The sequence below is a fragment of the Ischnura elegans genome, chromosome 1 (assembly GCF_921293095.1).
Source record: "Ischnura elegans chromosome 1, ioIscEleg1.1, whole genome shotgun sequence".
Classification (NCBI taxonomy): Eukaryota; Metazoa; Arthropoda; class Insecta; order Odonata; family Coenagrionidae; genus Ischnura; species Ischnura elegans.
Window position 1 is genome coordinate 121,935,486 of NC_060246.1, and position 27,629 is coordinate 121,963,114.

At 38.5% G+C, this 27,629-nt stretch overlaps 1 protein-coding gene and 1 long non-coding RNA gene across 2 annotated transcripts in view; one reads left to right on the forward strand and one right to left on the reverse strand.

Annotated features, from left to right (window-relative positions):
* The window catches only part of LOC124163032 (histone-lysine N-methyltransferase 2C-like), a 155,788-nt gene extending 130,100 nt beyond the window's left edge, over positions 1-25,688 (reverse strand). The window contains exons 1-11 of the mRNA XM_046539843.1: positions 25,407-25,688; positions 24,588-24,824; positions 17,209-17,380; positions 16,773-16,988; positions 8,482-8,769; positions 8,027-8,124; positions 7,653-7,925; positions 6,879-6,995; positions 4,258-4,424; positions 3,767-3,957; positions 3,335-3,474 (exon numbers count right to left, since the gene is read on the reverse strand). Coding sequence (XP_046395799.1) covers positions 3,335-3,474; positions 3,767-3,957; positions 4,258-4,424; positions 6,879-6,995; positions 7,653-7,925; positions 8,027-8,124; positions 8,482-8,769; positions 16,773-16,988; positions 17,209-17,380; positions 24,588-24,819 — 1,894 coding nt within the window. The 5' untranslated portion in view covers positions 24,820-24,824; positions 25,407-25,688. The remainder of the gene's footprint in view (positions 1-3,334; positions 3,475-3,766; positions 3,958-4,257; positions 4,425-6,878; positions 6,996-7,652; positions 7,926-8,026; positions 8,125-8,481; positions 8,770-16,772; positions 16,989-17,208; positions 17,381-24,587; positions 24,825-25,406) is intronic.
* Positions 10,053-15,280, forward strand: LOC124169045. The gene is made up of 3 exons (XR_006867023.1): positions 10,053-10,112; positions 13,936-14,159; positions 15,067-15,280. It is a non-coding gene; the product is annotated as an uncharacterized LOC124169045 (long non-coding RNA).
* Positions 25,689-27,629: the final 1,941 nt, after the last annotated feature.

The following is a 27,629-nucleotide window of genomic DNA, read 5'->3' on the forward strand; positions in this document are numbered from 1 at the left end:
TGCAGGCGAACCCCACATCTTCGCGACAAACAAAGGCGAGGGAAAGTTGCTTGCACGACGCGCTTATCAGAACTGACTTGTATCTCATTGTCAGTGGGTTGAAATGAAGCATGGTTGGAACTTGAAGAGCTATTAGCTTAACTCCACTAGGAGGCAAGCGTTTATTTTTAACGGAACGGGAGTTAATGCCCTTGGAGAATAACTCGCATCGTCAATTGTCATATAATCATTGAAGTCAAATTCAAGACGTGAATGATAAGGCAGTCCCTTTAAACTCAGGAATGTCTTGGCACCATTAAATCGAAATACAAAAAGTGCCTGGTGTTGTTATCAGATATGGGGAAGCAAAATATTACGTGAAGATGAGTCACACAGCTTGTGAGTCAAATGTCCCGGTGCTGAATTCGCAGGAGAATGCCGACAGAGAAGATATACTCGGTAGATTCAATCTACTGATGCTAAAATGTCATTGGAAAATGCTTTTGTAATGCATGAAAATTAAAAAGAGGGAAAATTTTTCCGGAGTATTAATCATTTTTTTATACGTCACTGGCGGCATGACGGTAGTTGCACGGTTAGTTAAATGGCTCACTTAAAAAAGTGATCTAAACACTGGAAAAATCTAAATTTCCGAATACCCTGATCCTGTGTGCTCCGTATTATCCATGGTATGCTATTTGGAAGGAGGTAACCAACAGCTGGGGTCATTAGCGCCATGAAGTAAGGGCTGGGGGGAACCCCATGTTGGCATTAGCCAGGTTGTAATGAAAGGCTCCAAAGGGACCAGGACTAAACGTCCCATCTGCTGAACAGAGTGGTGCACTGGAAGTGCCCTCCACATTACACTCAAGTAGGGATAGAGCCATCTCTGATAAGTTTCTGCTACTACCAGGACTTGAACCCAGGCCCACAGGGTGTAAAGCCTTTGTGATATACTAGCGAAATTTTGCTCCCTGTTAATGGGGTTAATTTGGATGACTATCCTCATACACCTCATTTCTTCAATCTCCAATCTTTGTTTGTCTGCAGGTGGTTAAACAGATTTCCTGAAAACTGCTTTTAATGAGAATATTTTTGAAAATTAGCTTCTCTGCAAGCATTTAGTGTCACCATTCCAAAATTTCTCCTAGGTAACAGAAGTAATCTAAGTGCCAGAAATGCTAACAATTCAACCATGTTGTTCAACTATGGGAAACATTGTTCAGGAATGCAACGTTGTTTCTCTTAAGGTAACACGTCATCTGTGGTGTTGCTAGTGAGTAATTAAGATTATTAGGCTTCATTTTTTTTCCTACAAATGAGTAATTGAATCCGGGAAACATATATCTGACGCAATTGAAGAGGATTTCATGCTCTTTTACCATAAAACCTCACATATGAGACTTTTTCTGGTTCTGGATCTGGCTTAAAACTATACAAAAGTGTATGACCAAGCCTTCTAAAAAATTAGGAGCAAGTATTATCCTGAAAACTATACTCCTCCTCAATACCAACCCTTGATTTTACACACTTTGAATTTACACAGTGCCCATATTTCGGTCCCTCCAGCTGCGGAAAATCAAAGTTTTACTGCAACGAATAACCAATTGTATGACTGCAGACCCTTGCCACAAAGAGGGGTAATATAAGACGAGAGGTCCGGGTACCTGCTCCCGGAGTTCGGCGGTACGGCCTGTGTTCTACTGTGTTAGGTCCTGAAACTAAGACTTTGTGAACCCACGAATGTCATTAAAGGAGGAGAACAAGGAAATATGTATTTTTGACATTCATTCGCCTGCGTAGGAAAATCTCAGATGAAAATTTTCGGCTTTTGTCTCCCGAATCAAGAAATGTCCTGCCGCATATTTCTGTCATTAGTAGCAAAAGGGTTAACTCTCTATAGAATGTGTGTGCATTAGGATAGTTTGAACCCTCCAGTAATTTGATTAAGTCAACTAGCAGATTCTCATGGCATTTCGAATCATGAATTTCTTCACTGCTTTGGCCGCTTTCTGACACGACGAATTTCCGTGGGCTGCCATTCACAGCACAGCGCCGTGACATCCACAGAGCCATCTCATCGGAAAGCAGCCTGAATTTCACAGTGCCATGCCAGGAACGGCGGCCAGAAAAAGTCGTTTCGGCTGAAAGCTACCTCAATGTAGCTCCGTGCATATTTCACAACAGAGGCGGCACACCACCGCTTTTTGCCGCTTTCAGACGAGCTGGCTTTGCTCCAGCTGTCGTCAATGGTACGGCACCATAATTTCAAATAACGATTGGTCTCAATGGATTCAAACGAGTCAAATCATGCAGTTGATGGCATGGCATCGTCGAAGGTCACCGAGGTGCCCATTTCAATCCGGCCTGGCGGTGCACCGTCTATGGCATGAAATACACTCAAGAGCTACTGTGAGGCTACTTTCAGATGCGACGACTTTTCGCCAGCCACTGTTCCCGGTATAGTGCTGTGAAATTCAGGCTGATTTCAAACAAGAAATCTCTCTGGATTTCAAGGCGGCCAGCAAAAAGTCATCGCATCTGAAAGTGGGCTTTGATGTCATTTTTCCAGAAGAAAGGCATCTTTCAAAAACTCCTTGTGCATATTGTTTTCGTATGAGTTTATTTATGTTAATTATGAATCAGATCAGTTACTAGTTTCCTTTCATTATTAATGCTTCATCCTCTCCAGGCATATTTTTAATGCAATGAATTAGAGCCCCTTAAAATTTTATACTCATGGTGAAAACATTACTCTGTGATTTCTCAATGATGAATCATTTACGATCATCGATTTCTATTGCAAAGTACCATTATTCTACCATATATTGTTGAAAAATAGCTAAGAAAGCTATCAAAATCTCGGGTTTATCAGAACAATGTAGCTTAATGTTATGCCTCAAAAAACAATTTTGTGGAAGAAGCATGAGCGGAAGAAAAAATGATAAAAAACACCCATGAATTGGAGAAAATCGCAATTAACACGAAAATCGCATACTCACGGGTAAACCCAGAAATTCGCGTTAAAATTTGCGTTATCGCATTTGCGACTTTTGCATGTCCCTACTCAGAAGTTGAAGAGTGGAGTAAGGAAAACTACAGAAGGCTCTTTAAAGCAATGAACCTTGGAAAATCATTCAATGTTAGCAACATAGGTCTATGATGTAGTGTTTGTGAGGGTTTTCCTTGGAATTCCACCAACTACGAAGACATGACTACATTGCTCATTTGCAAACTGAATTTACTTTGAACGTCAGTGGCCAATTTCATTCCTGAGGCCAATTTAGCAGCCAATTTTTCTTTTCATGGCAACCATTTTTAGGAAAATAAATTTAAATGACTTGAAAAAACTTACATTCTCTTTTCTTAACACTCAACCTTCCCTGGGTATAATTCTTGCATATGGGGCATATATACTCATAATCCCGATTCACTTCTTTGTTCTTTTGATATGTTAACATCTCTGCATCTGGATCGCATGTCCCATGGACAAACCTGAAAGAATACATTTGAGTTATTGGATTATCTTCCTAGCAAAATAAATGAACATCTTTGAACTTTAAGGAACTGAGCATATTATCATTTCTGATAATTAAGATAACATTTTATAAACAAAACCTTTCACTCAGGTCACAGAAAATGCAACACAAAAATTCAATCTGAGAAAGAACTGATGAACTGCCTCGAAGGCTGGCTATACATCCAAAAATAAAAGCTATGAAATCCAGGGGCTCAACATCAAAAAGAAAAATATAACTTCAAAAACGAGAAACTTTATGTTACTTACTTCCTACAGAGTCCACATTGCACCATTTCCCTGTGAGCAACATGACGATAAGCTCGCCGACAAAGAGGGCATGCAAGGCCCTTATTCCTCTGCTGATAGCATGAATCACAGACTGTGAAGTGAGCATGCCAACGAGAGGAATGACCAGAACCAGGAGTTCGAGAACCACAGTCGCTGCATATACGACAATTCTATAGAGGAAAAGTTATAACATATCATAAGGGGACATTGATTTAAATCTTCTCATCAGTTAAAAATGGGCATCTAAGTGATACATTGATAGCTTCTCGCCAAATATCATCAGACTGATGTCTCTTAACATAGAAATAGCGACAGAAAAAATGATAGTTAACTTTCTTTGTGCCAAAACTTGTAAACTATGAGGCAAAAATTATGACACTGTATCAATCGATATGCATATTAAATCATTTCATGATATTCATAAGGACTAACAGCTTTAGCAGGGTGTAACTACTTGCTCTTGCACCTACCATGCATTTCCACCCTTGTTTTGGAATTGCCCCCACTGCTGGGCGCACACAGTAAGGATGATAAGCTTTGTCACACACATCACACAACAACACCTTAGAGTCATCTTCAGGATGTCGACATAACTGGCATAAGCGGCATGAGGAACACTGCCAGCCAGCACGCAATCCTGTAATGGAACAAATGAAAGCCTTCAAGATCAATAGGTTCTAAGTTTATCATTAAAAATAAAAATGGGGAACTTGCATGAATTTTTTTTATTTCACAGGCGGACAGAAAATTATTTTCTGAATACAGCAAAGAAAACCACATGCATATCTGAGTTTTCCTTCGCGAGATATTCAATGATGAATATAACGAATTTTAAAGCGCGGGAATAACTCCCTCACCCCCCAAGCCACTGCCGACGAAGCCTCGATGACTTCAAAGGTGCCTAAACATCACGCGATGCTATTGTTGTGATTGTTTGTAATAGTGCCAGCAGTTGTGAGAGCTTCGTTTGTTACACGTGTTGATTATTTTCTATTTAAAGATAAATATCCGACGATAGAGGCTTGGAAGCCCTCATATTTTACATTATTTATAATATTAATATCTGAGTAAGGGCATAAAATATAAAACTGGAGCAGTAAAACCAAAACTTTTACAATACCTAAATAACATCGTTGTAGGAGTATGAGCCGAGGCCGTTGGAAGGGGGATACATTAATAGTAAGTTGATGTTATCGACGGCATATCATTCATTTAAGTATGTAAATAGAACGATTTTGATGTTTACTAATGTCCGCTATGCTTTTATATACAATAACTTCATCCGTTTATTCGTAGGTACCGGAGAATTCGTCGTTTAGGACTGTCTGTGCTTGTTATATGGGGTGAGTTCCAGTCAATGCAACTTTTACTCGCTGATTGGAGACATCTAGGAACATTTTTCTGCCAAAATAGTGTTATTTTCAATGTGACATCTCCCGTTAAGCTACTGCTAATAATCACAGTGCCAGTGGTTGTAATGCACAAAGTATGACAAGGTTGAAAAATATCGGCCAAGAGTTATCAGTGTTCCATCGTGATTGAATTGTGAAAAGTGCTATTAAGCTATCGATAAATGTCTAACAGTAGTGTAAAAATTGTCAGTGTGTTAACCTCCGTTGTTCACCGTACATATGACATTTCACGATCAAGCTATTGAAATAAAAACTGTGTGTGAAGTTTGTTATTCCATTATTTCAACGAATAGTAGTGAGAAAAGTCACCTGTGTCACTTGTGTGGGCTAATATAAGGGTTTAAATCAGTGAATAAATGTTTCCATCATAACGAGCTCGGCGTTGCCAAATTCAACAGCACAGCTTACTCTAATGTCAACAGCACAGCTTACGATCGTTATCCTCTAGTATTACAAGTTTCTTTTACATCTCGATTTGCCGCCGACGTATAGAATAATTTGTCTTAACAAATTCTATGAGGGTCGTGGCATCAATTTTTGGTGTCCTAAAAAAATAAAAGCTGGTGTACTAACACCCCATGCCACACGCCTTTTAGGCGGCTTGCGGGGGCAGCAGAAGCACAATGGAGAGGTAGAGGGGACAGAGCGTGCTCTCTGTCTTTCAAGCAACAAGGGAAAAAGGACAAACATGTCCAACCTTGCATGTGATTTCGTTGCCTTCTACGAAAAGGTGGTCGAGCTATATGATGTATGCAGTTAGTATCAGTTTGCGTTTCCAGTCTGTCTAGTCTTGTTCAAATGTGCTCATAAAATGCTTGTTTCTTCAAAACTTGTGCTGTTTGGGATATGTTGAATATTGGTAGAGCCTTGTATTTAGAAAGCTTTATGTCACTCAATTAGAACTTAAAAAACTTAAACACTGTCAGAAATGTTGCGTGTTTGGTCTAATTCTTTTTCCAACCTCATGCGTGTCATCCAAATGCCGAAAGCTATCAAGACTTTTTCGGGCCCAGTATGAGACTCACCTAGCATTTGGCCTCTAGAAACAGGGAAAATTAAAGCAGCTCATTAAGGCACAATGATGCCCACAGACAATACTGCTTTAAAAATGATTAGCTGGGACAGCCACATTTTCTTTTTCAAAAAGTTTGATTTTAACCACAAGGAATAATATAATGGCATTGTGGAATAAGACACCAAAAACTGAGTTATACCACTCAATGAGCAACTTGGCGTACCTGTAATAGCTGCTATGCCCTCTTACCTTGCCGTGGAAATTAAGAATTTCAGCTGATACACATTATGAACATATTTCCAGAGAAGTAACTACAATATAAAAACTACTTTAGCAGGAGTCCTTCGCAAGATAATTTACTTTTGCTAATTTGAAGACCAGGTTAGAATGTTGCCATACATACAACAAGCAGTAGAGCTTAAGAAATGGATTTAACAAGTTTAAAGGGCCAAAATCCCCATCTTGTAGCAGTAAAAAGTATTTTACCAAAAAAATACAACCACTACCACAGATCCCTTATCATAGCAAGTTAATGTTTACTATGCATATCTTTTTTTAAATTCTTGGGGAAATAGAGAACTTCACTAGATATCAGCATTAAGTAGTCCTCTTGTAAACGTACATTATTAGGAAATACCTTATATGTTATAAGTCACTGCTTTACCTGGCGTCACTGGAACACCAATACATCGTCCATGATAATGAGTCCCACAAATTGTACACATCACAAGATTTACAAGGTCTCCCAAAGAAAAACAAGACATGCATGTCACTTCAGGATCTGAAACAAAAATAGAAAGATATTTTATTTCTACGTATTACTTGGATCACCACAACTAGATGAGTACTTCTCACAAATGGTTAAAAGGTTTTCAGTTACAGATTTAAATTATTAGACAACAATATCTGTCTGCATTGAGCCTGAAGACACTAACTAGAGATATCAAGGATTTTAAAAATGCCATTATGGCCAAAATCATAGAGAGCATCCAGAGAAATCCAGGAAGTCAGAGGAAATTTAAAAAAATTTGCAGTTACTTCTGCAAGCACTTCAGATGTTTTGAAATATTTTAGACCAAATGTGCCTTCCCAAGTACAAGACAAAAAATTCGTTCGCCATACCAAAACCTGACACAGTAGAAGCAATAAAAAGGAGTACACAGGGATCTTTTTCTAAGCAATCTGGCCTTGAATTCAGAGATTAACCATATCATTTGCATTCTTGGCAATACTCTCCTTGTTAAAGTAGGCTGCATATGTACTAAAGGATAAGCTATTTCATAGCATAAACATAATTTTTAAACATTGTCCACAGCTTCAGTTAATGAAGTAATCAACCTTATAAATTAAATTAGGCTTAGCAATTAGGAGATTTAGACTCTTAAAAGATATAAAAACTTATACACCATAACCATAAGATAATCCAGTAAATACTTACTCATAGAAGCCACCCTATCTAAATGCTGAGTGCAAAGTAAAGTTAAAAGTTTAGCATTTTGAAATGCAGACGATGCAGCCACACAGGGAAGGTGGAAGGCACGAGGGCATGAGGTCACACTGCACGACAGTGAGGCCCCAAAGTGAGAACAATGAGCACACTTTCTCCCAACAGCAGTAGCCACAGACTGAGCCAATTTCTCAGGGCACAACAATTCAACATGGGTAACTCCTGCTGTCCACAGCGCACAAGACTGATGCACAAAGAAATGACCTATGAAAAAATAACATTGACATAGCATCATAGTGATTCAAGGAGAAGAAGCTAGATACAACTAAACATAAAATAGCTAAAATAAAAATATATCTGCCAACCTGATCTTTCGAATATTATATTCATATCCGGCTCCTCTTGGTAACCTATTAAACTTAATTCATCAACAGGGTCAGCATTCGCATTCAAGGACAACAGCCTGAAAAAAGGAGAGCATGAATAAAAACATCATCCACAGAAATATATCAAAGACACAAAATATCACATCAAAGCTGCATAACTCATCTAGGATATTTCTTAAATAATGCTTAAGCAGAGAAACTCAAGTCTCTGGACACACAATCAATTCAGCCATAACATTTTGAAGTTTTTCAATACACAATTAAGTATATAAGTGATTCAAATGTGTTTCCTTTGGTATCTTGACAATAAATTTTGATGAATATTTTAAGGGTCAATGATTTCCTAGTTGAGTGCTCTGATAACTTAAGTATTATTTTGAGGGTAAATGTATTTATGAAGAACTATTACAGAAATATAAATAGAAAATACATACTTTGCCCGGGAGAGGTTCTTCTGTCGACGAACAGTTACAGCACCACTCCTCGGACTTTTATCTCCACCAGACCCTGGGCATCCTGTACTCTCAAACACTTCTCTTTCTCCTTCAACAGAAGCTGAGCTTGGACTTGAGTGGGGACTACAGCCTCTCTGATTTGATGGGGTATGCCCTCCCGATTCCTTGGTGGGGCTAAAACCTTCTGGAGTACAGAGACGCAGTATTTCACCTTGCCCTAACTGGCTACGTTCTCCCAAATTGCAGAAGGCACACACTTTCCCTGGCCTACAAGAAATAGTGAAATTATTTTTCACCAAATATGCAATCCAAATATAATTAAGAACATATGTGGCACAAATTCGTATTACTGTACTATTGTAACAATAATGTATTGTTACTATTGTTACAAATGCAACTGTCTTCAGTGTACATGAACAGTTCCAACATCCTATGACAATGCAACCCTCAAAACATCCCTGTGTATCTAACCCATGGCCTCCTTTATAACAGGCCTTGACATGGTGAAATGGCAACGCTGTGCAGGGGTCCTACTGAGAAGTTCCGTCGCTATTGTGTTGTATGTGAAGCTGATGTACTGCGTGTGATTAACGCTCATTTTTAAGCGTCTTTAGCGTTGTAATTACATAATTTTGGAGTTTATAACGTTCATAAAGGTAAGTGGATTGATTTTATAATGCATTTATGGGTGTAAGTTGGAATGCGATGTGTATATTGTCATTTGTGAGTGTGGCCATGTGGTCGGCTTTTTGTGTTGGACAATTTAGTGTGCAGGTTTGAGATTAATTGTGATATATATCTTCTCCCATCATGTATGCGCGACGAAGGTGGGAATAGGATGTGTTCCCGCATTATTTCCTATCCGTCAATTTCAATCCATAATCTCATTCCTGGGTATACATGATAGTGTGTGATATAGTCATCTTTTGGATGTCATTTGTTGTGAAGTCATGCAAATATTGGATTTCGTAGAAATAGGCGACATTTATTTATTGATTTGTTTTTTTACGATTGAAGACTGTTAACGAGAGATGTAATATTGCATGATTTGTGGCCATTGAAATGTGTACTGAAATTCACATTGTTGTCGATGGACATTAAATAGAAGTTGTTATGAAGGGAATGAACTTTTGCTGTTGTGGCATAGCGCTTTCATTTGACTTACGTCTTTGTCCATGTTTTCATTCTAACGGGTGTCAATTTTACTTTTAAAGATGCCCCGGCGTTGTTGTGTGCCAGGTTGCAAGAGCAACTATTGTTCGGAGAAGGATAGTGGAAACGTCAGTGTGTTCTACTTTCCGAAAGATGAACGCCCTTCCATACAGCTCTCATGAAGTAATGTCTTGCCTTTTCTCATTAATTAATCCTTTCTTATCATTATTTCAGATTAACATTGGAAATAAGAGAATGGAAAAGTACAGAAATATGCTTGTATGATCATGAACACAATGGTAGACTTTGTTCAAAAGGAATTTGTATCAGCCAATGGATTCATAGCCACTCATCTGTTTGAAGCCAACTCTTTCCTGAAGGGGTATGCGATAACTTCAATAAATCCACCAAAATAGAGGAATATAGAGTTTATACTGAAGAATCAACATGAGACTGAGGTAGTTTCCCTTCCATACAGCTCTCATGAAGTACCGTAGAAGCGCGTGTAAGAGGCGCACCTTTTTTCCCAGATATTGCAACCGAAAATGGGGGTGCGCCTCTTACACAAACTTCTTATCTTCCCCCCCTCCCCTTCACCAGTTGCAAGTTCAAGGGGAACTGAGTGGCCTTGGTTTTCAGCGTGAGTCAGTCATCTGAAACCCTGGGTCAAAATCAAGTGGCAGGCAGGGGAGCTTCTCCCTTAGTGACGTATTTTTAAAATGCCCCTGTTTGAATTTCTTGCAAGCATCGCGCCGTCACGTCGGTACCCCAGAGGTGAACATTGAAAAGATCGCGCGGGGTGATTCGCTCTGGAGCGCGCGCTAAATTTATTGCCACGAGTGGGCATCCCGCGGCATTTATACTGTACAGTAAAACTTCGATTTTACGCACTTCGATTTTACATCAAGTCTCGTTTTTACGCATCGGCACTCAAGTCCGGCCGGAAAGCATAGGGAATTGCAATGGTGAAACTTCGATTTTACATCTTTTCTTGATTTTACGCAGTTTTTCGATTTTGCGCAGCATAACCCCATCCCCTAAGAAGTCGCTAATCTTGATTTTACGCAGTTGTCTTTCGGCTTGTTTTGAAAATCCGACTAGAGCAATATGAAGTTAGGTTATTATTTCGTCTCAATGAGTTGCAAAAATGAATACAGGAACGGTTGAAATGACGTCGCGCTGTTGAGCGTGAAACTAAAAACATCGCGAATCTAATTATTGCTTCCCCGTGAGCCCTCTCAGTAATATTTCAGGCTCCATTACGCACGCGAATGTCGCTCTTAGTTCAAATTCGCCGTAGAAGGATATAGAACCCTAAAACACACGGCAATCGCCGTGTATGCGTAACTACTTTTGATTAAGACATGATCGCTGGAGATATTAACATTATCACCTTTCGTTTATTATTCGACTTATTGATCGACGCTGTTTATATCCAGAATTATGAGCTACGGAATATCTATCCCCAACGCAAGGCTTTTTAGAATTTTGCCAACGCTATGTTTTCCGTCGCCCCAGCGAAATATGACGGCGAAATGAGTCGTTAAAAATACTCCCGTGCCAAAATCTTGGCTTCCAAGGTGATCCAAAAAAGATAGTCGTACTTCTAGTATGGACGTAAGTCGATGGTGATTCAACACGATGGTAAAAGCAGCATGCGTTGTCTCATTCCCAGGCTAATCCCACAACTGCGGGACAAATGGAGGCGGGGAAAAATTGCTTGCGCTGCGCGCTTATCAGAACCGACTCAACTTGTATCTCGTTGTCAGAGGGTTTAAATTAAACATGGTTGGAACTTGAATAGCTATTAGCTTAACTCCGCTAGGTGGCAAGCGTTTTAACGGAACGGGAGTTAATGCCCTCGGAGAATAACTCGAGTCGTCAATCGTCATGTAATAATTGAAGTCAAATTCAAGACGTGAGTGATAAGGTAGTCCCTTTAAACTCAGGAATGGCTTGGTACCATTAAATCGAAATACAAAAAGTGTCCGGAGTTGTTATCATGTATGGGGAAGCAAAATATTACGTGAAGCTGAGTCACACGGCTTGTGAGTCGAAGGTCCCGGCGCTGAATTCGCGGAAGAATGCCGACAGAGAAGCTATTCCCGGTGGAGTCAATCTACTAATGCTAAAATTTCATGGGGAAATGCTTTTTTAATGCGTATAAATTATAAAGAAGGAAAATTTTTCCGGACTATTAGTCATTTGTTACTCAACACGGGCGGCATGACGGCAGTTATGCGGTCATTTAAATAGCTCATTTAAAAAAAGTGATCTAAACACCGGAAAAATCTGAATTTCCGAATATCCCGGGTCCTGTGTGCTCCGTATTATCTATGGTATGCTAATTGGAGGTAACCAACGACTGGGATCATTAGCGCCATGAAGTAAGGGCTGGGGGGATAGGAACCCTATGTTGGCATTAGCCAGGTTCTAATGATAAGCTCAAAAGGGACCAGGACTTAACTTCCCATCTGATGGACAGAGTGGTGCACTGGAAGTGCCCTCCACATTAGACTCAAGTAGGGATAGGGCCAACTCTGATAATGTCTCTGCTACTGCCAGGACTTGAACCCAGGCCCAGAGGGTGTAAAGCCTTTGTGATGTATTAGCAAAAGTTTGCTCCCTGTTAATGGGGTTAATTTGGATGATTATCCTCAGGTATCGTGCGAAAGTTGCGGGTGACTCCCGTAAAAGTTATCACCGCGGCTAGTCCCGGTAAACTTTAAACTAATCCTCAGGTATCTCATTTCTTCAATCTCCAATCTTTGTTTGTCTGCAGGTGGTTAAACGGATATCCTGAAAACTGCTTTTAATGAGAATATTTTCGAAAATTAGGTTCTCTGCGACCATTTAGTATCACCATTCCGAAATTTCTCCTGGGTAACAGAAGTAATCTTAGTGCCAGAAATGCTGGAATTTCAACCATTTTGTTCAACCATGGGAAACACTGTTCAGGAATGCAACGTTGTTTCTCTTAAGGTAACACCTCATCTGTGGTGTTGCTTTTGAGTAAATAAGATTATTAGGCTTCATTTTCCGAGCAATAATGAGCAAGTGCTATCCTGAAAACTATACTCCTCCTCAATACCAACTCTTGATTTTACACACTTTGATTTTACACAGTGCCCATATTTCGGTCCCTCCAACTGCGTAAAATCAAAGTTTTACTGTATATAGTAATATTGGTGTCAAAACCTGCGGTTGAAAAAATTCGAACGAGTGTGCTCATTGTTGGACTTAATGGTGGATAGAAGAAATCGGAAATGCTTATAAGTGAAGAGCGCTGAAGGAGAGGTCGAGGGTCATTTGACCTCCAGAAACTCGGGGAATTGAACCTGGTAGATCAGTAGTAGTCAGTTGGTGGAATGGGGTAGGGATGAAACACGTTTCCATTGTTCCCCTGTAACTTGATATTTTCCTGTGGAGTCTCGGAAAGAAAAAAAACGGCAGAGGCATTAGCTGATGGAGAGCCGAGTGTAGTTCCGTTAGGCCCCTTGCACACACACCGATTTTGGACGGCCGGTAAAATATTGGCCGATATTTTACCGGCGAAGCGATGCTTGCACACACGCTGGATTTTTACCGGTCAAACGATACGTTGCTAAGTTTTTGAGCCGGCGTCGGCGATCCACAGTGACAATAGCCGGCAGCTAACCGGCATTTTGCCGGTGCCGGCGTGTGGTCGGTACGTGTGCAAGCTCCAATGCTCTCCCATTGTTCACTATTGGAATGTGGACGGCCGATACTTTACCGGCCGTCCAAAATCGGTGAGTGTGCAAGGGGCCTTAAATCTACGACGTGGTTATTATCCTACGGCGCTGAGATTGCCCCGATTGTTGTTCAATCTCTTGGGAAAGCTCATGCCATTTGCCTGTCCTGTTTTGCCTTAAAAGTTTCCACGGCTACAATTCTATTGCAATACTCCTGCGAGAGCTTTTAAACAAAATTGTTCGTGAGTAGGACAAGCAACGTAGAGCGATGGCGTATGCAAAGAGAGGATCGGAACTCTTTCTACTCCCTCTTATGCCGCCGCAGTTATCAAAATTTCCTCTTTCAAATAGTACTGAAAGAGGACATTTCGATAACTGTCGAAATTCCAGATATATGTCTGCAACACCGCACGATAGGATTAAAAAAATGTCGCAAAATTTTTTTTCTTTATAGCTTTGATCCTCAAAATAGGGGTGCGCCTCTTACACGTGTGCGCCTCTTACACAAGCTTATACGGTAATGTCTTGCCTTTTCTCATTAATTAATCCTTTCTTATCATTATTTCAGATTAACATTGGAGATAAGAGAATGGAAAAGTACAGAAATATGCTTGTATGATCATGAACACAATGGTAGACTTTGTTCAAAAGGAATTTGTATCAGCCAATGGATTCATAGCCACTCATCTGTTTGAAGCCAACTCTTTCCTGAAGGGGTATGCGATAACTTCGATAAATCCACCAAAATGGAAGAATATAGAGTTTATACTGAAGAATCAACATGAGACTGAGGTAGTTTCCCTTCCATACAGCTATCGCACATAATGAAATTTCATTATCCTTGCTTTTCAGCTGATCACATATGTCTTTCTACTATTTCCTTGTTATTACTTTGGAACATTGCGAAGTAGACCTCATGAAATTGGGTTTACAGTTTGTTTTTAGTGATGGTAAATTGTCATGTATCTCTTCATTAGTTTTTCTAATTGAAGAGCATGATTTTGGGACCTTTTTGAGAATGAACTTTTTATTATTATATTTTTGAGAATGAACTAATACTTTGGAACATTGTGAAGTAGACCTCATGAAATTGGGTATACAGTTTTTTTTAGTGATGGTAAATTGTCATGTATCTCTTCATTAGTTTTTCTAATTGAAGAGCATGATTTTGGGACCTTTTTGAGAATGAAAATTGCTGTCATCAAATTCTGTAAATGTGGATTTTATCAATGAGTTTTCTTTGCCTTTAACATTTGCACTACTCCATAATTATTGCTGTGGAACTTTTTCTTTTTAATTCAGAGGTGGGAAGAGATTTTTTCAGGCTGTTCACCCCTAAGACGTGTCATGCCAATAGTTCCTGCCAGTGCCCTTAATGGCTTTACTAATGAGTGTACTTATTTTTTTAAGTTCTATAATGATTTGCTTATTAATGGGTGTCAACTCAGAGGCCTACATGCGAACCTTTTTACATAGCCATTCTTTCCTGATCTATTGGATATTTTATTAAAATATTTAATCCTGTTTTTATTTATAAATTATGTTCATTGAATACCATTAATGGAATAGAGTTTTAATGTAATGATAACAACCATTGAAAATTCATTAACATTATATTATGTCATTACGTTCTTGCTTTTTTGACTCCTCCTAGTTGATGATGATGTAAATTTATGAACTTTTTTACGTTACATTTCAGTTACCTTTTCATGGTGTTTCCTAAAGGAGCAAGGATCGGGATGCCTTCCGTTTACTGAAGGATATAGTTCAACATCATGATTTGGAATTGCAGTGAAAGGCTTTGTCTATTCCTTAAGGAAATGGAATGTCTACACTTGGAATGACTTTGTTCAGGCTTCTGTTTTGTGTTGAAATTCTCGAAAAGTGAAATACATATGAATTTCTTTGATGTATATTTACGTTTTGGATTTTAAATATTTTTCTCATGCCTATTTCCTTGTTTACAATGAAATAAAACTTGTGAAATGTTTACTCCTTTCTCTTTTCTAATACCCTGCCACATATGGTTATTGATGCAGTTTCAGGACCGAATCTTAAAATTCTTAACCCAGCAGTAGTCATGGCGCTTCAAATATGCAGATCTGAATCTAGGGAATATGAACGTTTTAATTCTTAATGAGTGAGTTTGCATGCCAAGTTTTTAGTTCCTTACAAGCGTAATGTTTCCACAACGGGGAGTAATCCTTAAGATTTATCTAATTTTCAACTTACAAAAGTATGAGGGAATGTACAAATATCAGGTGAATAATGCCGCAAATCTGGAGAATATACATAACTTTCGCGGAAGGCTGGTTATTTCAAAGACTTATTAAGTTACTACCAAGGTGAGAAATTCAAGAGATTTACTTACTATGGCATTTACATGTATCAGACGAATAATACTGCCGTGAATTTCTCACTGAGAAAATACGTAGCTTACGCCGAAGACTGGTTCTTTCACAATAAAGCTATCGAATTTGTTCCAATATTCCGCAGATAAACTTAAGTTGTTAACGTATTATTTAGAAGTCGTAGCGCTTGACAATATTACTGTAGTTTATGTGACACTAAGCGGTACGAATCGTATCTTTCCTTCGTCGCTCATCATTCATTGACAGACGACGCAGGAAGCAGACCCCTTACTTCGGGGGCTGGGCTGGGGGACCCCAGCCGCTTGGTAGGACCCCTGACGTCACGTAAAGCGATGGTGCCAAATTGCATGTCATGGCCTGTTATAAAGGAGGCCATGTCTAACCCCATTTAAACCAAATCTACATTTTTCTGACCCCTTTGCATTCGCTGTACAAAGGTTTTCCAGAAATGATTCAACATCAACATACATTTCAAGCCCTATAATACAGTGAATTGTGTAAAATTAACAAAACTAAATTTTGCATAAAATTAATTCTCCTTTATCCCAAATTGTTCAAAATCAGTGAAACACAATAATTAATACATACAGTTAACTTTCGATTTTATGAACTAGAATAGTACTAAGTTTCAATGATATGAAGCAAAACCGTACGTCCCGCCAAAAATCCTATGATAAACACATGGTGCAATTGAAAATACAAAATTTTTGAAAATTTTCCAAGAAGAAGTTTAGCATTTACAAACAAGGGTAAAAAACTTTACAGCAAAGGTATTTATAAAATCCTATTACTATTTGTTTTGTGCATTTTTAAAACTCTATCTTGCATTCATGGAAAGACTGGAGAATGGAAGTCACAGGGAATGACAGGTGACTCACCAAGGACGAATGTGGTGGGAAGGGACTATACTAAAAAAATTCTAATACCACACAATTCCTACTTCATTATAAAAAAGGTAAAAGATAATAGGCAAAATGGTATTAGATTCATTCCTACGATCTAGAAAGGATGTTCAAAGGCATTTGAAACACACCATTGCTCTTGATAAACAGGAACATCTTCTGGAGGAGCAAAAGATTTATCCATATCCGATGTCGATGACTGACCAGGTAATGGATCCCCTAATTCATCAACCAATGACATACCGATGTCATCCGAACTCCTAAGGGGAGGTGATTCACCCATTGGAGATGCTGATCCAGTGGCCTTTTTCCTTGGATTGCCACCTCTACCTCCGCGGGAACCTCCTCTGGAAGATAAACCACTTTGAGAAAAAAGACTCATGTGAGTACAACATCAACAGAATATTGTACCATTAGCACCATACGTATTGCACGGCCATATTCATCACAGAGGTACTATAATGAAAAATTAATCAATATCCCATTTCATTTCCAGCGCAATGAAACAAATAAAATTCTAATTAGTGACGCAAACTCCATCGAACTAAAAATTTCTCACTCTCTTACCTTTTCCATCGCTTCAATTTTAGCCCAATTCCTTTCCTTGATGGCCACCTTTTTGTTCTAGGTCTTCCTGGCCCCCTTCTCAAACTCAAGGGTTTGCCTCCACCAGAAGACATGAAATCACTCGACATAAATGCACTCTCATCCATAGGGACAGGAGTGGACCGGGCAGATCCTATAAGAGAAAAAAAAACTATAATTAATATGCCAAAAACATAACAAACAACTAATTGCCAAGTGGATAGCAAAGCATATAACAAAAAGCATTATATAATGAAAATCTCATTGCACATTACATGACATATATACTAAAATACAGGTAGCATCAATAAAAATATTGATGAATTGGACTAGATTACTAAAAAAAGCCAAAAATTATGAATGACACAAACAATGCATTGTGGTTGAGTAAACAATAGCAGACAGGAGGATGACGCCAAACAATAGAAGGCCCCATAGTCCAAATTAGGTTTAACCATACACTAGATAAAATCGAAATTTTTGGAGGTTGCCACTTTGTACAAAAGTATTTAGTTATATTTTCCAATATATTTACCTTCTTTAGCGAATTGAGATACAAATTAGCTATAAACTTGGGGCCTATTTTACACGCTTTTAGTATGTTACAATCCAGAACCCCTTGGGTATCCACTTTACACTAGATAGAATGGTCATTTTATTTGGACCCCCAATACTGCTGGGAAGTTATCCTCCACTTAGCCCCCCATGTCCCTTTCCTGGATCCACCACAGATGCCAAGTGCTTGGTTTTTTAAAATTAAAAAGTAGTATGAGCAATTTTGCAATATTAATAATTTCCCTGGTTTCTTTCTTTAGATGTTTGTAGGCAATTTTGTAAAGTCAACCGAAAAGCGTCAGTTGGTGAGATGGGGTAGGGATAAAACATGTTTCCATTGTTCCTCTGTAACTTGATATTTTCCTATTTTCCTGTGGGTTCTCGGAAAGGAAAAAAAACGGCAGAGGCATTGGCTGATGGAGGGCCAAGTGTAGTTCCATCCAATCTACGACGTGATTAATATACTACGGCGCTGAGATTGCCCCGATTGTTGTCCAATCTCTTTGGAAGGTTCATGCTATGTGCATGTCGTGTTTTGCCTTAAAAGTTTCCACGGCTGCAATTCTATTGCAATACTCCTGCGAGAGCTTTTAAACAAAATTGTTCGTGAGTAGGACTAGCAGCGTAGAGCAACGGCGTATGCGAAGAGAGGATCGGAACTCTTTCTACTCCCTCTTATGCCGCTATTACCGCCGCAGTTATCAAAATTTCCTCTTTCAATTAGCACTGAAAGAGGAAATTTCGATAACTGTCGAAATTCCAGGCAGACCAAAAAATGCCGCAAATTTTTTTTTCTTTATAGCTTCGATCCTCAAAATATGGGTGCGTCTCTTACACACCCTTATACGGTAAACATTCATTCCTAACATCAAATATCTAATTTGAATACAGTAGATTCTTGTTAATATGAACAACATTATTACGAAGTTTTCATTCTTACAAATTAAATCGCTGGTCCCGACGAAAAAGGCCTATCCAATCTATAGTAAAATAAACATTTTTACGAAATTACAAACATCAAACCTGGTCCCGGTGGTTACAAAATGAACTTTATTACGAAGTTCCGCGAAAAAGCAACAGTATATAGGTGGATATACACTACGCTACGTTATTGTCATTGATCTACATGTAAGTTCTCTTCTTGTACTATGCCCAAGAGCACCAATCATGGTTCTTTCTTCAGAAGGAGATACTTCAATATGCAGGCGACATCATATAATAAGCTTCATTCCAGTGGAATTATGGTGACCCACTCATTAACGCTCGCAAATTGGACGTACAGTCAATTCTCTTTCTGCGCACATTAGATTTATGAACTTTCAGACCAGAAGAAAGAATGGGCAAAACGCTTTACTGTTCCTGACTTCACACTGGATTAAATAATACTTTGTTCAGATAATGCCCTAAGTGTGAGTTCCTCTATGCCACATCTTGTTGCATCGGCAAAAATTCAAAAAATTTAAAACGCATCCAAAATATTCAATTCGCATACGAACATTCAAAAAATTTAAGCATTCCCGAAATTTCAAAGTTGGCACCTTTGGAGTTTGCCGATGCGACACAACGTGGCGTAGAGGAACTCGCACTTTGGGTACAACTGAACAAAGTATCATTTAAGACGGTGAGAAGTCAGCAACAGTTCAGCATTTCACCCATTTTTTTCTTCTCACGGACATTTTTTTCGGTTGATCACAATCATGAGTTAACAAGCAATTGATATGCAGTGTTGCATTTTGCAGGATAACCACTCTCCTCGATGCCATGAACATGCATGTTTATCAACTTACGAGCAAGGTCTCACTCAAGGAACACATCTTCTTCGTATATCGAGGACTTGCACATTATTTAATCGCATATATTATACACTTGACTCTAAAGATAATAAGTGCGGGAGATTGAAGAGACAAGAAATTTTGACAAAGCATGTTTTTTTTTCGCCGATTCCTAAAAGAAACATTCATACCAACTTCCTTATTCATCCTTCCTCATTATCAAGGTAATATCTCACATAGTTTGAGACAATAATAGTGTATATTGTCGAAACTTAGTTCGGTTAAAAATAAGAATCTGTGGAAATAGAAGAATTGTTTTATCTTTATCATGATATTGATTCTTGATTTACACAACGCATCACCTAAGATGTTAAATTCCAAGTATACACCAAGTATGTACACCAAGATTTACATTGACCATAAAAAATTCATATGGCGTCGTCTACCACGTGGATCTCCTGACTGCCAGTTAATTAAGCTACCAGGTACACCACCAAGCCATCTGCTTCCAAGGCTAATATCAGGCCGAGTTCCAATCCACCGTAAATGCACTCTTACCAACACTTTTCGATCGTCACATTTCGGAAGTGACGTCACGTAGAGCGATTCCAATCCACTCCAGGTTCTGCTCTGAAGAGTGCAAAGTTGAAGAGCACGAGAGAGTGCAAGGATTCACCCTTCAACTCTTCGTCTTCGGCCGTTGAGGTGGGTGTATCGTGGATTCGGATGGCATTTGATTTGGAGCAATGATTCAGTTCTTTAAATCATTTATAATGAATCGAGTGAATATCAAATCTGAATGAATCTTGAATAGATGTGAATCTAAGGGTGTCCAGCGACCAGGAAAGTCGGGAATTATGCATAAATTTATGATCCAACCCAGAATTTTTGAAACTTTTATATCAAATTAATTTCACAGATAATTTATCCAGTTCAACACCCATTTTCTGGTTAAAATGTGTTTATTGTAATTTTAAGTGCAATAGCTAAGAAGAATTTTTTCAGCCGCAAAGAAACGTGGAATGTCAGACAAGACAACAGAACCGAAATATCTATATATGTACTCAACCTGAATGTATGTTAATATCTAACTATGTGCTCATTTAAGATTCAAAAACAGGAAGAATAGAATGCCAGGTGACGTCAACATCTACTTATGAGGTTGAAGCAGCTCGTTAGGCTTGCTTAGAATAAATTCAATATTAACTAATGTATTCAATGTGATAACTTATATTTCTTTTCCTTGTAAATACATGAATACAATATGATTTAAAATCATTTAAGTGATTTCAGGTGTTTTAAAATTTGTATCTATCACAGTAATCAAGTAAGCTTAACCCGGGAATTTGTAAAATTTCCCTCGAGAAGCTGGAATTATGCATGAATTTTTCAGCGTTGGCTGGACGCCCTAAATCTGTCAACTTACTGCATTTCAAATATTATGACGGGTAGCTATTTACAGTGATTATTATTTATCATTTTAACGACATCTTTAATAAAGTGTTTACAGATTTAAAAACCACTTCAATTTGTCTGAATGTTATGCTACATGAAATTAGTCTACAATTAATAAATCTGTCGACTTTGCCACATTTTATTCATTATAACTTCTGCAATTCCATTAATAAGAACATATAAGCATATATATAAGTACATATACTTATAGGGCAATAAAATATTGCACCCCTCACTTCACAACAACAACAACTGCACTGTTTTCTCACCCTCCAAATTCGTTACTCAACTTTTTTCAGTTTCGAAATCTGCCACTTGACAGTGGTGGCACTATGCAATCAGAGCAGGAAAGAGCAAAAGAGCCATTTAGAGTGTAGAGCACAAGAGCGTAGAGTGCACTCTATGATTTGGAACACGGCCTCAGACTGTGTTTAATGACCGGGAAGAAGATGGCTTGGTGATGTATCTGGTAGCATACTTAACTGGCAATTAAAAGATACAGGTTCAAATCATGGCTAAGCTAACCGATTTTTTCATTGCGAATTTCATCCTTGGTGTACGTGAAATAAAAGTATAAATTACTTTTGTAGCAAAATTTGGGCAAAATAAAGATGGGGTATCCTATTTTTGTTCTTGGTATCGTTGTAATCATAACAGCCTCAGTGCTATTAATACGAAATTGCCTTTAACATTGGCAAGTACATTTGATTTGTAAATATTGCTAATAGGGTGGTTTCCTATTATTTTTTTATTGCTTTAATCGAAAGATTATTACTCCTGGAGTACGTATTTCACGCTTTTAGATTTTTAAATGACAACATCTATTTTTCGCGATTAAATGAAAAGTGAAAATTTTCAAGCGCGCGAAAACGCGACGCTTAAGTATGAATTCCAGGAAATATCTCTGTACGTCGTATTTCTGGTTCCCCCTCCCGCCCGGTAAGGTGACCTTGAGGCGAGGCTTATCGCTGATAGGTCGCAGGATGCTAGCGGATAGCTGAGTACCTTGCTGGATGGTAGCGCTTGGCTTAAAAAAGGTTTATTAATACCTTATCAAACGAAGAAAACTTTCCGAACTTAGCCAGTTTTAATAGGTGATTATTAAGACATGTTTCCCTGAGCTCTGTGCCTCATGCATCCATTGGTAACCTCAGACGATGTATAACTCCTATCCTCTCGTGTAGAAACTAGGTCCCTGTGACGTCATGCGGAGTGGAATCGCATGGGCGCCAATCTGGCCTTTTTCAAATGAGGATAAAATTTGACCCTTGCCATTCGTCTAAACCGGTATTTCAAAAACCAAATAATTTGTGTATTATGAATACACTAATGGTGGGTAACGAATCGCAATCAATGCCTTTCGTTTTCTTTGATGAAGGAAACTACCCTATTATACAATTAGATATAGCAGAATCACAGAACACACTAAAAAAAGATAAAAAACACTCACTGAAAGTACTGAATTTTTGGTGGTGTATTACCATCTAACTCTGAGGATATAATAATAATAATAAATATATATAATTATATTTTACTACTTCATTCATTCACACGATGCCTTAAGCGCAAACATACCTACTTATAAATACATAGGTAAGGAAAGAAAGGGATAGGAACATGTAATAGAAAAAGGATGAGGACAACGGTGCTGAGGTAGATGGAAAAAGCCAGAAAATCAGAGGGTAAAAATGCGGCCTGACTGGGACTTTAACCCAGATCCTCCTGGTTGCCGGCCAGGTGCTCTACCAGTTGCGCTACCAGGATGCTTAGATTTACCATGATTTCAGCGGGGGTTTATACACAGAAAACTCCCTTTGCTTTGGCCCACAAGAGTAACCAATAGATGGCAGTCGGGCAGCTCACCACTCACCAACAGAAGGAATGGACGAAGACACAAGGATAAAAGGAAAGATACACACTCACACGATAGCAGGAATGAGACAGGAGGGCAGCGTTGACTTTAATCAAAGATGATTTTTTGAGACCCTGCCTGCTATAGGCTCATTTATCAAGAGAAGAAGAAAGCTGTAGTTCTGCTTTAACTGAATAGATTTTTCAATAAAGTTCACTAGACACCATCAAACAGCTTTCAATAACATTAATGCAAATAAAGGCTTCTTCCTGATTGTGTTTTCTGTCTGAGTGTTACTTAATTCATGTACGACATGTACTCCTTCATCAACGATACTGCACAAAATACCTCAACTTCGTGCGTCTTTTTTCATAACATGCGAAAGGCAAGCGATCACTAGATACACTGTGACAAGATGTCACCCGCGGAGGAATTTTGATGTAAAAATTTAAAGGTATCAAGAGAGAAGGTTCAACGATTGCATTTTATTATGCTTCTTGATATGCCTTTTTATTTATAGTGAACATTACAATTGGAATGTCAACTTAAACACCGAGAGGAAGTTTCACTCAGTACCCAATGGATTATTTTTTTAACTTTCCGATACCTCCACTGCATAAACGCTCAACAATCGCCCACCAAATAGAATCCGCTCATCTAGTAAGTACTATTCGGGCTATGTAGTTGAGTGGATTTGATTCGGTGGGCGATTGTTAAGCGTTTATGCAGTGGAGGTATCATTTTATTTACACTTCCTGAACATGTATTTTCAAAATAAGTTACATAATGTGAGGAATTTTATTAATTTCTTATTAAACATTAGTTAATAGTAATAAAATCTGTGTAAAAAATAATGTTTTGGCAGGTATATTTTGCTTTTATGGAACATAACCCCTAATAAGTACGGAACTGAATGGTTCGACTTTCGTACATGTTTTCGGAAACGCATTGTGAGCAAAAGTCGAGGACCGCCTGTACTGTACAAAGTGATCCTCCAAGGCTATAAAATAATATCCTTGCATAGTTGTCACCTTTCCTGGTCCTAATTTCCTGTAAGCAGCAACAATTCTTGTTGAACCTCCCTTATTCACCCAAGAGTATGCCAGGGGGAGATAACTCATTCCCATCAAAACAAAAGTCATTTGATACAAACTCAATGCACTTGCCATCATAATAGAGAATGAACAATACTAAGGTTATAACAAATTAAAAGATACCAATAGCGAAACTTGAACATCCCGCAATCCAGCATCCAGCAATTTCCACAAATTTTAAATTTAATGTACTACCGGTTTCGCTTTACTTCGCATCATCAGGTACAAAAATATGAAGTGCGCCACGTCTTAAATAGGAAAGCAGGAATAATACGCAAACGGAGGAGGAACTGGGCGAAGCCCAGACATTTTGCATAGATTCAGAGATGCACAACTAAGACTACTATAATCATAGAAGTATTATTTACAGGGAGTAATTGATGAAAAATCTTCCTTCGAGCTTCAGACACCGACACGATTAGAGCTTCTATACATTCACGGCAGGGTTCCCACAAAATGAAAACACATTCCTTCATGAAACTATGTGTATAAATAATTCTTTTTTATTGGCAATAACTCCGGCCGCAACTCCATCGGAAGTGCAAAGTTTCAGGGCCGGCGACAACCATTTAAAAGACCCCTCAAAGGCCATTCACCGTTAAATGTAATAATTGCGAATTTTGGAAAACTCACTTGTTGGTGTGTGTCTATCTGGTACGGGAGAAGATGTGGCTCCTGGAATTGCGTGACAATCAAGATTCCCAACGTCATCATCATCCTCTTCGTCTCCATCCTCTGGCAGAGCTTCTTCTTCATCATCGTCTTCCCCAGCAGATTGGGTATCTCTTTCCTCATCGTCACCTTCCTCGTCGTCCGCTTCTAAGGGGGATGACCTCCCAACACCAGATTTAATTTCTTCATCCATTTGAGCTGAAGTACAAAAAAGTGAAATCTAGGAAAACAACTTCACTTAAATGCGACAAAAAAGTGACCACCGGCTATATTAACTTTCACAATATGAATTCAACGCATTAACAAAAAATCAACGAATATGAAGTACAAGGTTTACCTAAACTTTCATTCAAATGTAATTACCATATTCAAATCACAGATGAAAGTGAAGCAGAAAATAATTTCCGCATTTATTGCACTAGCTTGAGGCTAAGACACAATAAAATCAATGCATAATAGTATTGTGCTGAGCCTAAGACTCGGAACAAACGCCATCATGCAAGCGATTTTTCCTCCGTCAACAAAGTTTTGTTTTCGTCCCGAGCTAACGTTACTCATAAGCTACGACAAAAATAATAACCAGATTACGAAAAGGAGACGGGGAAAGATTACAAGATACATATTACTATTAATTCCGCAACTCAGAAGGAGAAGAACGTCTACAACTTTCGACGTATAAGTAATCGAACCAAGCCCGCTACTTAGCTTCTATCATAGGCCGCGCCACTATGTTTACGAACGAGTAAATGAAAATAGGGTCACAACCACAGAAAAACTTACCTCAGGAGTGGCTGCAATTATCTGCAGAGCTTCATTCTTGAGTTTACAAACTATAGTATAAGATATTAAGAAAAATATAGCATGATAAAAAGTTTCTCCCCTTTCGGGAGCACGGTGAATCTCTCACACACAAGTTCTTCTTCCGCCTCGAAAATAGGATTTTCTTTCACTGCCCAATAACTCCACAAAAATCAAAAAATAGAAAGAATAATTACATTTTCCGCTGTTGCAATACTAATTTACACAAAATCTACACGCTATGCTAAACAAAAACGAGTTCTCCATTATAATTACGCGGAGTGATACGATAACACTAATAAAAGCAGGTACCAACTGTACCAAACCTATCGATGGTATCGTCAAGTTGATTGGTGTTGAGCTTAATAAGAAACGAAAATGTCTCTGGCAACGAAGTTTTTTTTTTAAATTAACTATTTGCGAAATCTGTTCAATTATTTATAAAAGGATTTGAATAATGCAATCAAAGTGAAGTTTCCGTCAATAAAAATACAATGCGCATGAGTTTTCCTATTGGCTATTGGCTCGAGGAAACAAATGAATGCCCCAGCACGCCCAATGAGCACGAATCGAAACATACGAAACAATACGAAACCCTGAGGACCATCTACACGAATCCAACGTGGTCTTCGAGTTCTCATAATACAAGGAAACTACGGGAACTCTTTGCGGTGGTGTGTTGGGGTTATTCTGACAGGGAGAGACGGGAGAGAGGTTGCAGTTGAATGATAAATGGCCTGTTCGAATTTTCTCTGCTTGCAAATGGTAGTGATGCCTCGGAGACTGGTCTTCGTGGTTGGTCTCCTAACGCGTTTTTTACTATCATAGCGAGAGTATCTATCGGAATGGCTACCGGGAATAATTTAACTGAGGATAGATAACTTTAACTAATTTCCCTGATGACATCGTCTTAAAGTTATACTCTGATCCGATTGTAGTGTGTTAGTAAAATTTCTGAAGGACTCATTCTTCAAAATATCTCGTTGATCACTCAAATATTTACTTCGATACGCCTTATTATTAAGTCTTATTACTTGGGTCATTAATCTCTCCAATTTAACCCGGAAATTCAATTTTCACGGTGCCTCCCAAAAAATCTCCAAAACATACCCGTTACTTTTCCCCTCTAATGCCTGCTGTGTGTGTATCAAATTAACAATGTTTCTTTCAATGGTTTGCACGACCTGAAATATTTCATTAGTGGATTTCTAAGGACAGTGGGTGTATATCTACTCTTTGGCAAACCATGATGAAGAGCAACCAAGAGTGCTATAATAATAATTTATTCACTGAAGGCAATACAATTGCATAGTTTCGTCAAGTGGAATACATAACATAAAGCATAAAAACACAAACAAATGATTAAGTTGATCCAATTGACGAGTCTGCCAAGCTGCCGATCACTAGGTTAATTCGAGGCTGAATATTGATATGGCTGTTAATTTACTAACGATATTGAAATGGATGGTATACAATGCATTATAACCTCTGGAATAGTAGAAGGAGCCTTGCTTCTTTATTATTTAAGCTTTACATTCGAATTTTGACCCTAGTTCTGTTAGGGCTCTCGGTTCTATCAACAAAAAAAAATTCTATCCTATGATTAGAAGTACTTCACACAGGGAATGTTCAGATCCTCCCAATCTACAATTATATTTCTAAATCTACAAATTATTTTACCAAGCCTAGATGTAGTGAATTCTACAGTCAACCGCAAGGAGAGGAATATTCTTCCTTTTGACCATTGAAAAAGGTTGACTTCTCTTGGTACACTTCTCTTTCGATATCCTTTCTTTAGACCACCGTAATGTTTGAAAATGTCATTTAACCTTAATTCACCTACTTGACAAAAAAGTGGGGGTCACCGAAGTGCAACATCTTGAAAGCACATATGTACATGTCTATAGACTTGGGTTCGTATTTTCTCCACTTATGTATAAAGGCTTGGTTACACAATACATTAACATGTACAAGTTAATGTCTAAATATATGAACACGAAAATGCACAGTGTAATCACCCAACTTGTGTGAATGCATGAATAGAAAATAGAACCTGTTCTAATTTGGTTCATGCATTCGTACTTGTTCCGTTCTGTTACACAAGAATCATTAACTTGTGCATGTTAATGTGTAACCAGGCCTTAAGAAGTGATTAACTATTTGACATCCCTTCCTCACATGTTGTCCAATGATTGGATGAAGATA